Source organism: Rhineura floridana, chromosome 21, assembly GCF_030035675.1.
Source record: "Rhineura floridana isolate rRhiFlo1 chromosome 21, rRhiFlo1.hap2, whole genome shotgun sequence".
Lineage (NCBI taxonomy): Eukaryota > Metazoa > Chordata > Lepidosauria > Squamata > Rhineuridae > Rhineura > Rhineura floridana.
Genome location: NC_084500.1, coordinates 11751702 through 11767411, shown reverse-complemented (window position 1 = coordinate 11767411; position 15710 = coordinate 11751702). Strand labels below are relative to the sequence as shown.

The following is a 15710-nucleotide window of genomic DNA, read 5'->3' as shown; positions in this document are numbered from 1 at the left end:
AATTAATGAACTCTCCAATTAGTCATGCCCATTAACTTCAATGGGTCTACTCTGAGGACTAGCGCCGAGTACCACCTTCTAGTCAAATTCCAGGATTTCCACAGACTAAATGGCCTAATTCTGCGAGATCCGTATGAGCAAAACCGAAACAATGCAGGCATTAAGAAATTTTTAGAAGTGCTATCTAAATTGCCGGTTATTGCAGCATACAAGACAGTGCCCTCAACTCCTCCACACAGAAAAGAAAGGCCCGGTTGAATCAGACAAAAAAAACCCAATCTGAATCAGGTTTTGGGGAAACCTGTGACCCTCCAGATGTTGCTGGGCTAAGGCTTCCATGTCCCTCAGCCAGCAAGGCCAATGGGCAGGGAGGACGGGGCCTGTGGTCCAGCAATATTCGGAGGGCCACAGGACCCCCATTCCTGGTTTAAGAACATCAGAAGAGCCTAGCTGCTGAATCAGGCCAGTGGCCCACCTAGTCCAGCATCCTGTTACCACCACGGCAACCAGATGCCCCAAAGGGAAGCCCACAAGCGGGACCTGAGCACAAGAGCACTCTCCTTTCCTGCAGCTTCCGGCAACTGGTCCTGAGAGGCATCCTGCCTTCGACAGTGGAGGGAGAACACAGCTATCGTGGCTAGTAACCGTTGATAGCCTTCCTCTAGAGCAGCCTTTCCCAACCAGTGTGCCTTCAGATGCTGTTGGACCATGTGATGTTCCTATATATTAGTGTATATATGGTAAGTGCTGGTTGTTTAGAGTATACATGGTAAGTAGTGAAAGAGGAGGGGGAGTGAATGGGCAATAGAATGCTTGATGATTGGCTGAATGTTTAAAATGGCTAGTATAAATGAAAGGATGACAGGTAAATCTGGGTGAATGTGAGGTGGTAAATTGTGGAATAGGGGGGAGAAGAGAAAGAGTGGATTGCTTGGTGGGGTTTGAGAGAGTTGTTTGTCAGGAGAGAGTGAAGAAGGAGGGAGGTGGAGTTCGGATTAGTATTGAGTAAAACCATATGCTTATGTGCCTTAAGAAGAAATCCTGTTAATCTTGTTAGTTTTGTTATCTGTAATAAATACTTAATTTGGTTTACCAAAGGCCTGATCCTTGGCTGGGGTTTCACAGACCAGAAGGGAGGGTAAGGTAATGACCAAGGCTGAAGGGGAACTGTAACAAATGGTGGCAGCGGTGAAGAGAATAACAATACCAGTATTCAGAGTCTCTGGGAATACTAGTATTGGGACGTTACTGGTGGTTGCCTAGCAGGGGGATCTGTTGAGATCTGTGCTAGAGCAGGGAGAGAAATCATAAGAGAGAGCGGTCCGGACTGGTGGAGTCCCTGGTGGTGCCTAGAGACAGGCAGTAACCACGAGCAGGTAGGAACCTGACAGGGAGAGCCAGGGAAGGACGCATCACTTGTGGTGTCAGTAGCGGTGGGATACGAACAACAGAGAATCCAGATACGAACAACAGAGAATCCAGATACAGTGGTGTGGCAAACAGAAATAACAAAACAAGATTTCTTGTGAGAGTGACTGACAAAGAGTGTGCGGCAAAGAGTGAGTGACCATGGCTGAATACATAAAAATGAAAAGAGAGGAGCTGGTGGAGAAGTGCATAACATTCAATTTACCTCATGAGGGTAAAGGTGTAGATGAATTGAGGGTAGCACTTATAGGATTTGCAACTGCCCAGCAAAAACAACCTGTCAGGGAAGAGACCCCAGAAGGATATTTAAGCAATCCCGCTTATATAGAGTACTTGAGAGAGAAGTTAAGATGGGAGGCTGAGGAAAAAGACAAGCAGAGGGAGTTGGAAGCTGAGAGATTGAAGAGGGAGGCTGAGGAAAAAGACAAGCAGAGGGAGTTCGAAGCTGAGAGATTGAAGAGGGAGGCTGAGGAAAAAGACAAGCAGAGGGAGTTGGAAGCTGAGAGAATGAGATTGGGGTTTGAGGAGAGGGAGAAGCAATGAGCATTGGATGCTGAATTACAAGTAGAAAAGTTAAAATTTGATAGAGAGAAATTTCATTCTGAGGAGACAAGGAAAGACAGAGATGGAGCAAAAATAAAAATTACTCCAAAGGACTTTGCTGTCTATGAGCCTGGTCAAGATCCTCAAATTTACCTCAGCACCTTTGAAAAAGCAGCTCAGTTGTGGGGGCTACCTGAAGATAAATACATGCAGTATTTATCAAATCTGATTAAAGGGGAATTGGCTGAGGTATACCAATATTTCCCCTCAGACAGGCCCGTCACCTATGCTGAATTCAAAGAAGCAGTGTTTAAAAGATTCAGACTGGGGCCTGATTATTTTAGAAAGCTTTTCAGAAACTGCCAGATACAGACAGGGAGGTCTTTTGTGGAACTGGGAGCAAAGTTGATGGATATATTTGGAAAGTGGATGAGTAGTGCCAAAGCTCAGTCAGTGGAAGAGGTGAAAAGCCTCATGATACTGGATCAATTATACCATCAGTTACCACCAGAAATAAGGCTCCTTGAAAAAGACCGTTCCCCTACATCTGTGCAGGAGGCCGCAGAGCTGGCAGATCACTTTGCCTCCAATAGAACTGGCTGGGTGGGGAAAACATCAAGAGAGTTTAAACCCAGACCATATAGTGCTGGCAGAAGGGATGTGGTACCACAGCGAGTGAGTCCTCCAGTAAAATCTGAAGGGCACAGGACACCCCAGAGTGGATCTGTGTACCCTAAAAGTGAGGAGAAATTATGCTACAAATGTGGTAGACCGGGGCACCTACGTTTTCAATGTGAGGTTGCCAACCCCATTAGTAATCCTGCTCAGATAGGGCAGTGAAAACAGAGCCCAAGGCTTTAGAAGCAGCGAAAAAGGTTCAGTTTTGCCAGATAAACTGGACAGAAGTAACAGACCTTGATTCAAGTCTGAGAGAGGAAGTGAGTATACAAGGGGCAAATTATTGGGCATTGCTTGACACTGGTGCCGCTCAGACGTTACTGAGGCCAGATTTAATAAAATCTGAAGAAATATTACCTCAGGAAACAGTGACTATCCAAGGAGTGAGGGGTCAACCAGAGAGTTTGCCTGTGGCCCTAGTGAAAATGGAATGGAGAGGCCGAAAGGACCAATATAAAGTTGGTATTAATGCCCAGCAACAAGAACCAGTAATACTGGGAAGAGATGTTATGGGGGCACAGGGGAAAATATATGTAGTGACCAGACAGCAAATTGGCAGAGAAAAAGAAGCCATATTAAGGGGGGCTGAAACAAACAGGGTGGAATCTGTTAACCAGCCTCAGGTCACCATAGCAACCACTAGCAGGCCTGCTGAAGAAGACAAACTGTATCAAGTGGTCTCTGGGGAAGAAGCAGATCAATTCAGGGAAGAGCTGCATAAAGATATAAGTCTGAAGCAGATAAAGGAACAAGCGCTGACCCAACAGATTCCTTTCACTGACAAACTGAGGAATCAAGTTGTGTGTGAGAATGGGATTTTACATAGACTGTGGATGCCTGCTGAGAGAAAGGATGAATGTGAATCAGTGAAACAAATGATGGAGGTGGTGAAAAAGAATTTGAGTCATGCACAGGAGAAGCAAAGTTACTGGTATGACAGAACAGCCAGGGAACGTGTGTATAATGTGGGAGATATGGTTATGGCGTTCATACCCAGGAAACATGACAAATTACAGGCTAACTGGGAAGGACCATATACCATCAGAGAAAGGCTTGACACAGTGACATATGTAATCACCACAGACCAATTAAACAAAAGCAAAGTGGTTCATGTAAATATGTTAAAACCTTACCATACCAGGGATGCAAAGGTGTTGCAAGTTACCTTATTCCCTGAGGGAAGTGGGCCTGAACTTCCAGATTTGGTACAGGAAAGCAAAGACAAAGGAGGGGTAGATCAAGTGGAATGGTCAGAGGAGGTGAAGGAGGAAGTAAAAGAAGAGATTCTGAGTTTTGAAAACCTATAGGAATCTCTTTAGCAACAAACCTGGCCGAACCAGTATAGTTATACATTCCATTGATACTGGAGATCATGCCCCAATCAGATCTGTTCCGTACCGTGTGAATGGGAAAGTTTTGAATGAGATCAAAAAGGAGGTGGAAGATATGCTGGAATTAGGAGTGATCAGGGAATCCATCAGTCCCTGGGCCTCAAGTATTGTCTTGGTTCCGAAAAAAGATGGAACGACAAGGTTTTGCATTGATTATCGGCTAATCAATAAAATTACTGTCCCAGATGCGTATCCTATGCCTAGGGTAGACGCTATGTTAGAGTTATTGGGGGCAGCAACCATTATCTCTACACTAGATCTCTGTAAAGGATTTTGGCAAATGGAACTAGACGAGCAATCCAGAGCCAAAACTGCCTTCAGTACACCAGATGGGTTATATGAGTTTGTGACCTTACCCATGGGACTAAGGAACTCACCAAGTTCATTTCAGAGGCTAATCAATACTGTGTTGCGAGGCATGTCAGATTTTGCAGTGGCCTATATCGATGACGTGGCCATTTTTAGCAAGTCGGTGCCTGAGCATGTCCAACACCTGACAACAGTATTGGAGGCCTTAAGAAAAGCAGGCCTCACAATAAAAGCTAAGAAATGCCAGTTTGGACTAAAGGAAGTAATCTATTTAGGACATAAGGTGGGGAGTGGGAAAATCACCCCCTTATGGAGCAAGGTGGAGGCAATACAAGCGTGGCCGATCCCCTTAACCAAAATACAAGTAAGGGCATTTCTGGGTGTGGCTGGATTTTATAGGAAGTTTGTGAGAAATTTTGGGGAAATAGCAACCCCCTTGCATGAATTAACAAAGAAGAAGTGTTCTGAGCGTGTGGTATGGACGGATGAATGTCAGAAGGCTTTTGATCTACTGAAGCAAGCCTTGTGCCAAGGACCCATATTAATAGCACCAGACTATGAGAAACCATTCATCGTGGCTACAGATGCATCGGACCTGGCGCTGGGAGTCGTCTTGCTGCAGGAGAGAGAAGGCACCAGACATCCAGTGGCGTACCTGAGTCGCAAGCTGATGCCGAGGGAGAAAAACTATTCGTTAGTCCAGAAGGAGTGCCTAGCGGTCGTGTGGGGACTGAACAAGTTGCGCCCATACGTGTGGGGACGAAGATTCACAGTGACTACGGATCATCGGGCCTTGTTATGGTTGCAGACTATGAAAAACCATAACACTATGCTGCAGAGGTGGTCCTGGGCCCTACAGGACTATCAAGTGGACTTCCAGTTCATAAAAGGCAAGGACAATGTACTGGCCGATGGACTTTCCAGGCAAGTGGCTGGGACTGCAGTGACGTGACCAGACAGAGGAACAAAGAAAGACATTTTCCCCATAGAGACTTTTATTTGTTAACGCGACGTATAAATCCTGGAACAGGAATAATACTCTGCCGTTGTTTAAGGGGGGGAAATGTGATGTTCCTATATATTAGTGTACATATGGTAAGTGCTGGTTGTTTAGAGTATACATGGTAAGTAGTGAAAGAGGAGGGGGAGTGAATGGGCAATAGAATGCTTGATGATTGGCTGAATGTTTAAAATGGCTGACAGTATAAATGAAAGGATGACAGGTAAATCTGGGTGAATGTGAGGTGGTAAATTGTGGAATCTGGGGGGAGAAGAGAAAGAGTGGATTGCTTGGTGGGGTTTGAGAGAGTTGTTTGTCAGGAGAGAGTGAAGAAGGAGGGAGGTGGAGTTCGGATTAGTATTGAGTAAAACCATATGCTTATGTGCCTTAAGAAGAAATCCTGTTAATCTTGTTAGTTTTGTTATCTGTAATAAATACTTAATTTGGTTTACCAAAGGCCTGATCCTTGGCTGGGGTTTCACAGACCAGAAGGGAGGGTAAGGTAATGACCAAGGCTGAAGGGGAACTGTAACAAATGGTGGCAGCGGTGAAGAGAATAACAATACCAGTATTCAGAGTCTCTGGGAATACTAGTATTGGGACGTTACTGGTGGTTGCCTAGCAGGGGGATCTGTTGAGATATGTGCTAGAGCCGGGAGAGAAATCATAAGAGAGAGCGGTCCGGACTGGTGGAGTCCCTGGTGGTGCCTAGAGACAGGCAGTAACCACGAGCAGGTAGGAACCTGACAGGGAGAGCCAGGGAAGGACGCATCACAGACCACAACTCCCATCTTTCCTGACCACTGGCAATGCTGGCTGAGGCTGATGGGTGTTGTGGTCCAACAACATCTGGAGGCACACTGGTTGGGAAAGGCTGCTCTAGGGGAAAGAGACCTTGCATGCAGCAGGGAGCGTATATCCCTGCCCTTCCGAATGCACACCAAACCTATAGTTTTACAAGTTTTGCACAACCCTGCAAAGCGTGAGAGTTTGCACAGACTTCCCTGCACCTCCATAAGTCTGTTGCATTTGCAAGTTACGCATTCAGGAATCCCCAGGATTCTTTTACCTACAGAAATGCTCAGAGACCTGCCTAAAAAGGGGCTGACTGTGTAATGCACCAGACAGCCAGTGAATTTGACTCCTCCAACAGACAAGTGTCCCGCGCAGCTCAAGTAAGGTGCCACACGGCTATCTTGGAGACCACGTGCTTACCCAAGAGGTCATGGGAAGAGAATGCAAGGGCAATGGGGGAGGGGGTGGCGCATAGATGTTGGTGAGGCTCAGGTCTTTGAACTTCTTCCCGATCAGGCTCAGTGCTTTGTCAACATTTTGCTGAGAGCCTATTTTTTTGGGGGGGGGGGGGAGAAGAGGGAGAGAGAGAAAAAACAAAGCAGTCATTTAGAAGATTTTAGAGACCAACTAGAAATTGAGCTTACCTACATCTCTGCAAGGTGGGTCATTAACTGTGCTCACTAGGGCAACAGCAGTGACTGGCTCGAGGTTGCACCAAGTTATTTTATTTATTAAATCTGTTAGTCGCTTTTCTACACAAATGTGCGCACTCAAAGCGACTTGCTATAACTAAAAATTAAAAGTAAAAGGTATATATAGTAAAAAAAGAAAGCAGTACAAAGGTGGTGGAGCAACCCTTCTTAGGAAGGCTACACAACAGAAGCCCTCCAGCAGCCTTCCAAAGTTAAGAAGCAAATGCCTGGGAGAAATGTTTTTGCTTGGTGCCTAAAGATGGATCATGATGGCGCCAGGCATACCTCCCTGGGGGGCCGCCACTGAGAAGGCCCATTCTCATGTTGTCACTCTCTGCACCTCCTTCGGGGGGGGGGGGCAGACGAAGAAGATCCTCTGATGGCACAGCGGCCAGGTTGGTACATACAGGGAGAGGCGGTCCTTGAGGCAATGGGGTCCTGAGCCATATAAGGCTTTATAGGTCATAACTAACACTAAATTTAGCCCAAAACCTAACTGGCAGCCAGTGCAGTTTTGCCAGAATTAGTGTATGTGCTCAAACCATCTGAAGAGGCTCTGAACATGGAAGTTTCATATCATAATCCCTTCTATTTGTGAGTGCTGTTATATCACCCACAGACAAGAGGGAAGTAACACTAGGTTTGGGAAGGGACCCCATGGTTTGCAGAGAAACAATAAAATATTTATCGGGGGGAAAAGCCAAAAGAGACTCAAAGAACAGTGGGAACCAAGCAGGCTCAGTTGCCATGAAAGGCTAGCTGATGGGAGGCAGAAGGAACGGAGCATGTGGAACCCTGAATAGCAACCCTCCAGACTGCAACATTTTGTTGCAGGTCTCCCTTGTCGTGGCTAACAGCCACTGACTGACCTTCCTCTCTTCCTACTTCCCCTGCAAATAATCCAAGACAGCAGACATCACTAAAAACATGTGCCAATGATTCCCAGAGAGGGAGAATGTGTTGCTATATTTATGGAACGTTCAGAAAAGGAGAGTTATGGACAAATACATAAACACAAGAATGTGACATGTCGAACAATAAAAAAATACTTTTTCCAAAAAGCGCCTCTCTCTCCAGTTTAAAAGACAAATAAATGCTAAGAAGGTGCTTCTTTGGTGTTATGGCCAAATGCGTTTCGACAACCTGTCTTCCTCTAATATAATAATAAACTAATAAACTCTAACATGAAATATGCGTAAAAGAGTGAATTTGTCCTCAACCTGCTACTGCCCATCATTTCTGCCTCCTACCCACTACAAGTTCCACTATTAGAGCACATGGGATTGGAACCCAAATCCTCCAGAACAAAACACAGTGTGCTGTCTAGAGCACGGGTTATTACCCTGGGGTCCATGGATGGGCTTCAGGGCATCTGTGACATGCAATCTCCAATGCAATAAAAAAATGCATTTTTTTATTAATTAGGGGGGCCCATTTCATCAGATTCCCAAAGCGGTCCGTGACCCAAAAAAGGTTAAGAACCACTGCTCTATAGGGCCAAGCTGCATCTTTAAGAGAACTCCTCCACCTGAAAGCATACGGGGTACATCACTTCCCAACACTGCACTAATGTTCTAGCACAGGGCTGGTGAATCTGTAGCCCTTCCAGTGCTAGACTACAATTCCCATCACTCCCGATCATTGGGGGCTGATGGGAGGGAGAGTCCCACAACATCTGGAGGGCCACAGCTTGCCCAGCCCTGCTCAAGTACTTGCATGGCCTCTTTTTCAGGACTGCGTCGCAGCAAGAAAAAGGGTGGGTTGTGTGTGTGTGGGGGGGCTATTAAAAACCAAGTTTCTAGCCCTTATGATGTGCTTTAGAGACAAGGCAGAGCAATGCCTGGTGAAGTCTTTGAAAGTGAAGCCCAAACCACTTTGGGTGTTCCAAACAAGAAATGTGGGCAGAGAGCTGATGTGTTACCTGCAACTCATCACCGGGGAGAAGCCCCAGCCCAGCAGTCAAGCACACCATTTCCAAGGTTCAATCCCTGATATCTCTAATTAGAAGAGAACCCCACAGCAGAGGAAGACCTTTGAGAGATGTTACCAGTCAGAGCAAACACTGGAGTAGTTCTACCAACAGTCTGACTCAAAGGAACGTAACAGCAGCCTTGCTGGATCAGGCCATCATCCTGCTCTCACAGCAGCAAACCAGAAGCAACTGGTACTCGGGTATACTGCCTCCGACAGTGAGGGGTGTTGGACTTATGATAAGGCAGCTCCCTATGTTCACCTCACTGGGTTAGACCTCCGGTTAGACACCTATCCAAACCAGTCAACCAGCTAGGCACGATCCCATCCACTTACCTTCTATGTGGCAGATCTGGAAGTCCTGGGTGTAAGGTAGCGTGGAAATGTAGATTTTGGCACCCGACGTTTGTTTCAGGAAGCTCACGTACCTCCCCTGCTTCCCGATCAGCCGTCCGACTAAATGCTGCAGGAAACGAGGCAACACCAAGATATGTTTGAGCGCGGCACCAAGCGGCACTTTTGAGGTCTTGGCCCATAGAGGAGAAAAGGCAAAAACTCTTAAGATGGGGAACTCTGTGCAGCTTTTGACCCGGGGAGCCTTCGTTAAATCTTGGCTTATTACCCTTCTGGCTAAGAGCTCTGTGTGGTTTCACAGTTACCTTCTTAGCCATTCTAGGAAATACTAATGTCCCCCCTTCCTTTTTATTGTGCCTTCATGATGGAATCAGAGCGGTTACACGCGATCCCACTTTCAATACTGTTTCTGCCATGCAAAAGTTTTAGGGCGGACATACTGCTTCGTTTCCAAACTGTGCACGTCCCGTGGCTTCATACCACACACGTTGCAGGTTTATTTTTTGGTCCTGCTTTTGTTGCACTACAGCGCAAGAGTGTTCCTCCAGACAGCAATGATGCGCTAACAGTGTTGAATGTCGAACTTCAGATGTATAACTAAAAACCTTCCTCTTCCAGCAGGCATTTTTAAGTTAACGTTTGGTTTGATGATAATTTTACGGTTCTACTGTTTATTTTTACGTTTGGTTGTTTTTATGTGCACTGCTTAGAAATGCAAGTGACTAAGTGGTATGTAAATGCTTTAAATAAACATACATTGAGGAGGCATCTCAGAATAGAAGCAAAATGGATGTGCAGACGGTCCACTATAAATCTACCAGTAATGCACTATTGTTGCAGAATACACATGCAAAAAACCCCCACCAGACTGGACAGGCCCCATTGGGCCATCTGTCTTGACGTTAAGAGCAAACCCCCTTTCTTCTGATTTTGCAACATGCCCCTAATCTGCTCAAGGGGAGGAGAGGAGTGTAGCATGCCCAGTCCTATGTTTTAGTTCTGCGAATTCCCCAGGTGGTGCTCTGTAGAGATGTAGGATTCCACGCACATGCCTACACAGCGACCACAAAAGAAGACTGCTTCTACAGAGGGTCAGGCCGTCGGAATGGTGCAATCCCATGCTGCAGCTGTCTACAGCAGAAGCGGAAGGATGGGCTCCTGTGTCCAGTTCTGGATGGCAGAATTTTAAAAATAGACAAACTGGAACAAGTTCAGAGGAAGGCACCAAAGGTGGTCAGGGATATGGAACACAAGTCCCATGAAGAAAGACTGAAAGAACTGGGTGCGTTTAGCCTGGATAAGAGAAGTCTGAAGAGGGGAGGCACACGATCGCTCTCTGCAAAGACTTGAAAAACTGCCACACAGATGAGGGCAAAGCTTTGCTTTCTGCGGCCCCAGGGACCATGACTAGATCAAACCGACTTAAGTTGCGGAAAAGTGGATTCTGGTCAAGCTTTCTTTTCTTTGTTTCTTTCCATTTATATACCACCCCATAGCCAAAGCTCTCCGGGCGGTTTACAGCAATATATAATAACCTCCCCATGTCCCATGAATGGCCAGCCAATATGATGACTGCAGACATTATACAAAGATTCTTGATGGAAACAGCAGACAGACAGGGGAACCGATTTCGGGTCTGGAGGCCTTCAAGCAGAGGCTTTTGGAGGGTGCTCGACTTCTGAGTTTCCTGAATCAAGGAACAGGCTGGCCCCTTGAAGAAGGCTGGCAACTCAGCAGTAGAAGCATCTGCTTTGCATAGAGCAGGTCCCAGCTTCAATCCCCAGGGCTGGCATGCAGGAAACTCCCTAGGTGGGGCCCTGGAGAGCTACTGCCAGTCAGTGTAGACAATACTGAGCTAGACTGGATTGGATCCCTTCCAGTTTCCAACATTAAGAGAGATAACTAGCTGGGTGCAGGAGGGGATTTTTAGGATCTGTGTCGAGAGAGGTGTTGTGACCCAGGTTGGGAGGGGAAGTTTCAAGGTGCCAGACTCTAACATTGAGGACTGTGAGGATGAGCCAGGGGAGGAGTCAAGCAGCGGGGACAGTACACAGAGCGTGCAAATCCCAGTCAATGACACCTCAACTCCCCCTGATCCTGCCCCCCGGTTGAAGTGCAACCACAACTGTCAGAGACTCTGGAGACTGTCCTGTTAAAGACTCCCCCTCCTCGCCCACACCGCCTGTTTTACCTGATGGTTCCCAGCCGGGCACCCCGTAGGTTCCCAGGGTCAAGCAAGCTGACCATCCACCCCTTTCAGAGGGGGAACCTGAGAGCCAGCCCCTGTGGAGCCGTGCACGCCAGAGGCAGAAGCAGGAGATTCAACAGATGAGGAGGAGCCAATGGCTTCGGGCAAAAGCCAAGCTTTCTTAAGAGGATGCAGGGGAGGGGTTCCTTGCTGAGTCATGCTTAGTCAGAGTTAGTCAGGGAAAAGTTCCTAGAAAGCATTGTTAGGTTAATGAGGCGCACAGATTTTGATGTAACTTTAACTTTAATAAAAAGAGGAAAACTCACCGCCGCGTCAGAGTCTGGATCTCTTGACTTTGGGCAGGACAGGAGGCCTATTTTGCCTCCTCCTTTTTATTATTTTTGGCAGGCCTTTGACCTATCAAATTGCTCATGATGCTTATGCTCTGCACATTTCCTATGAATGCTTATCTGCATATGCCATCTTTTTTAAACAAAATATATTGCTAGCTTGTAATACAATTTTGTCAGCTGTGTAGTTGCTTTTTAATTCTGTACTGTGAGTTGCCTTGCAAGTTTCTTTAAAGCACGGGTGGGGAACCTGTGGCCCTCCTGATGCTGTTGGACTACAACTCCCATCAGCCCCAGCGAGCACGGTCAATGGTCAGGAATGATGGGAGTTGTAGTCCAGCAACATCAGGAGGGCCAAAGATTCCCCATCGGGGCTTTAAAAACAGAAGGCCAGTACATAAATCCTCCTAATGACAAAAACTCAGCTTACACACCAGCCAGGCCAGTTCCTCCAGGATGAGCACCCCTTAAGGCTGCCCCCAAAACAGTATCACATCCTATCTGCTTCTCTTTCATTTTAACCCTTTAAACAAACAGTTGCTAGGAATTTTCCTCTAATCTGTTCTCTTAAGGGTCCTGAAAGTGCTCCAAAATCCGTTAGTTGGACAAATGCCTCCTCATGGGGGGGGGGGAAGGAGAGAGATTTTAGTTGGACAAATGTCTCCTCACAGACAGACAGAGACTGAGAACATGTGTGTGTTCAACAATTCCTGTTTAGCCCAGCCTGTGTGCTCAGCAATCTATAAGGATTGTCGTTACGTTGGAGTGATTCTGCACATGTGTAGTTAAAGCAAACGCATTGTCAGCTGTGAAGAAAGCCTTCAGCTAACACATTTCACCACCAGAGGGAAGGAAAAAACGGGAAATTACCTTTGGTACCTCTATCTCCCAGATAACAAGCTCCGTCTTATTAGAATCCCCTCCCATCTTCGAATTCGGGGAGCTGTCCTTATTTCTGAGGGCACAGCCAATGTCCACGGAATCCATGCTATTTACATCTGAACCTACAGAAAGAGAGAAGTTCCACAGCTTTGAGGCACATTACACAACTTTTTTTTTTAAAAAAAGATGAAACATGAAAAAGCATTCAGAGTCAAACCCAAACTACACATCAGAGAGATCTGCAATTGGATCATCTGGCATATCTTTCTTCTTCTACAAAGCTGGGTGAAGGGACGGGGCCTTCTCCTTCATGGCCCCAAACCAAGTCTCACCCACGCACAAACAATCCAGAGGAGAGGAAGTATACAAGAACCCATGTGTCAAGATGTAACAGGCACCCATTAGCTGCACTTTCCGGAAATAAATGAAGACATTTGAAAATAATTACTGACCATCTGGCTAGGGGTGATTGGAGGTGAGCCCAGGAACATACAGAAGATCACAGGTTAGCTATCTCTTGCTTAAGAGACAGTCAATATTTACTCACAAGTAGCATCCACAGGTTCACAAAAACGTTCTAGTCATCTCAAGTTTAAAGGCCAACACTCTAAACTACCTTAATAATTCTAGTTAATGTAACACGGGCACTTTACAGCAGAGAAAACAAATTCTGTGGGGCCTCCTGAGGTAGTGGCTCTTTATTTATTGATAATATAAATACATAAATGTGACACCATGGGGGCATTTAAGAATAGCTCAGGCACATAGGGTGCTGCAACAAAGTGTTGTTGCAGTGTGAAGTGATTCTGTTCAATATTCTAGTCTCTCAACTCCATTCCCCAACCCCAGTCAGACAGCATTCCATGCCCACTGAGCATGCTCAGTCCTTGTTGGCCACTTTTGGGAGAGATGGACATACCACATTAGAATCTTGGAATTCTATAGACAGCTCTCATCCCATCCCTGAGGACAATTTTTTTAAAAAAAGCTTTTCAGTGTGAATCAGGAAATGACCAGTCCAAACAGCAAGCTGGTGCTCTCTACTCTTATATATCTCTATCCTATGCATCTCTCTTTACAGCCTCCCTTCCCAGTCACTTCATTTCATGGCCCCTCCCATCCAGTTGACAGTTTTATCCCTCCACAAACTATGTTAACTGAGTTCTTAACAGAGCTGTTTTGGGGATCAGAACTGCACTGCCATATTTTCACTCCTTTGCCTCTCAAGCAAGCACCCCAGTGCTCGAAAATATGAGGGGGTATCTTTGCCCTGTTCAAGGGGGCTGGGATGAGGACCTGACTTTTACAAAGGATCATGCAGGTGAGGGGAGATGAACACCTAACAATAATGCAATAAATAATAATAGTAATAAAAATAAATTTATATACCACTTAATTGACAAAGTCGCTTCAAAGCAGTTTACAAGTATAAAACCAATTACAATACACACAAACACACAATTAAAATATACCCTAAAACAATTTCATCAACACATGCACGGTCTAGCCGTCTGCACTGGCCTTCAGAACATTTCCTGGCCCAATTCAAAGTGCTGGTATTAACTTTCCAAAACCCTAAAACAGCTTGGGGCCAGGTTATCTGAAGGATCACCTCCTCCCCATATACACCTACCCAGACCCCAAAATCATCTTCAGAGGCCTTCTCCAGATCTGTACCTCGTGAGGCAAGACAGGTAGCTCAGGAGGAAAGGGCCTTATCAGTGCTGGCACCCTGGTTGTGGAATGCAAATGTGGCATAGAATCATAGAGTTGGAAGGGGCCTATAAGGCCATCGAGTCCAACCCCCTGTTCAATGCAGGAATCCAATTCAAAGCATTTCCGACAGATGGCTGTCCAGCTGCCTCTTGAATGTCTCCAGTGTTGGAGAGCCCACCACCTCCCTAGGGAATTGGTTCCACTGTCATACCTTCCTTACAGTTAGCAAGTTCTTCCTGACATTCAGCCAAAATCTGCCTTCCTGTAACTTGAGGCCATTATTCCGTGTCCTGCATTCTGGGATGATCGAGAAGAGACCCTGGCCCTCCTCTGTGTGCCAACCTTTCAAGTACTTGAAGAGTGCTATCATATCTCCCCTCAGTCTTCTCTTCTCCAGGCTAAACATGCCCAGTTCTTTCAGTCTCTCCTCACAGGGCTTGGTTTCCAGTCCCCTGATCATCCTTGTTGCCCTCCTCTGAACCTGTTCCAGTTTGTCTGCATCCTTCTTAAAGTGCGGTGCCCAGAACTGAGACCTAACCAGTGCTGAATAGAGGGGAACCAATACTTCATGCGATTTGGAAACTAGACTTTTGTTAATATAGCTTAAAATAGCTTTTGTCTTTTTTACAGCCACATCACACGGTTGGCTCATATTCAGCTTGTGATCAACAATCATCCCTGCATAAGCAGGGCTGCCCCCTATTACATCTAGTTTGATGCTGTTAGTACAATTTTGTATAGATATTAGCAGATTGTCAACTGTCTTGAGATGCTGTGCGCCAGTGTGTGCGTTTACCTAAGAAAGCAGGCTTTTACCCTGCATTGAGATCACTGAGACTTAAGACTTAGTAAAATAAGAAAAGCTACTTTCTTTATAGAAATACAGAGTAGATAGAAAGGCATAACTAGTTCTAATTAACTAACTAGGTTGGAGGCGCAACAACCAGGTCTGGGCGTTGCCCTCATGGCTCAGGAGAGAGAGAGAGCACAGACAAAGGTGTCTCCTCTCTCTTGGACAGTCGAAGAAGAGAGGGAAGGGCGGAAGGAGAGGGGGCAGATAAGCTTCCATCACAGGTAAACATAGTCAAGCCCAGCCATCTGGAGGACTCTAACTCTATCTCCCTTCTGGAACATAAACAAAAGAACAAAACAGGAGTTGCTCTTGCCCCAAAAAGGGACCTACAGACTAAGTGCCATAAAGAACACATTTCTATGTGAGGCACTGGTAATTTCATGACTTTACCACTGCAATGCACTCTAGATGGGGCTTTGCTTGCGCTTGGTCGAGAAACTGTAGTTAGCAATCGTGCTGCAATATTCTGTACTAACAGGAGTAAAAGTCTTATCAAAATATTATAACTGTGCTGAAAGTTCTGCACTGACTGACAGTTTGCTACCAAGCTGAGTTATTGG

General features: G+C 46.0%; 1 protein-coding gene across 4 annotated transcripts in view; it reads right to left on the bottom strand.

Annotated features, from left to right (window-relative positions):
• The window catches only part of AKAP1 (A-kinase anchoring protein 1), a 65472-nt gene that overhangs the window by 9281 nt on the left and 40481 nt on the right, over window positions 1-15710 (bottom strand). For all 4 annotated transcript variants that reach the window (XM_061605012.1, XM_061605010.1, XM_061605008.1 and 1 more), the window contains exons 3-5: window positions 12570-12703; window positions 9144-9270; window positions 6565-6692 (exon numbers count right to left, since the gene is read on the bottom strand). In XM_061605012.1, the coding sequence (XP_061460996.1) occupies window positions 6565-6692; window positions 9144-9270; window positions 12570-12703 (389 nt within the window). The remainder of the gene's footprint in view (window positions 1-6564; window positions 6693-9143; window positions 9271-12569; window positions 12704-15710) is intronic.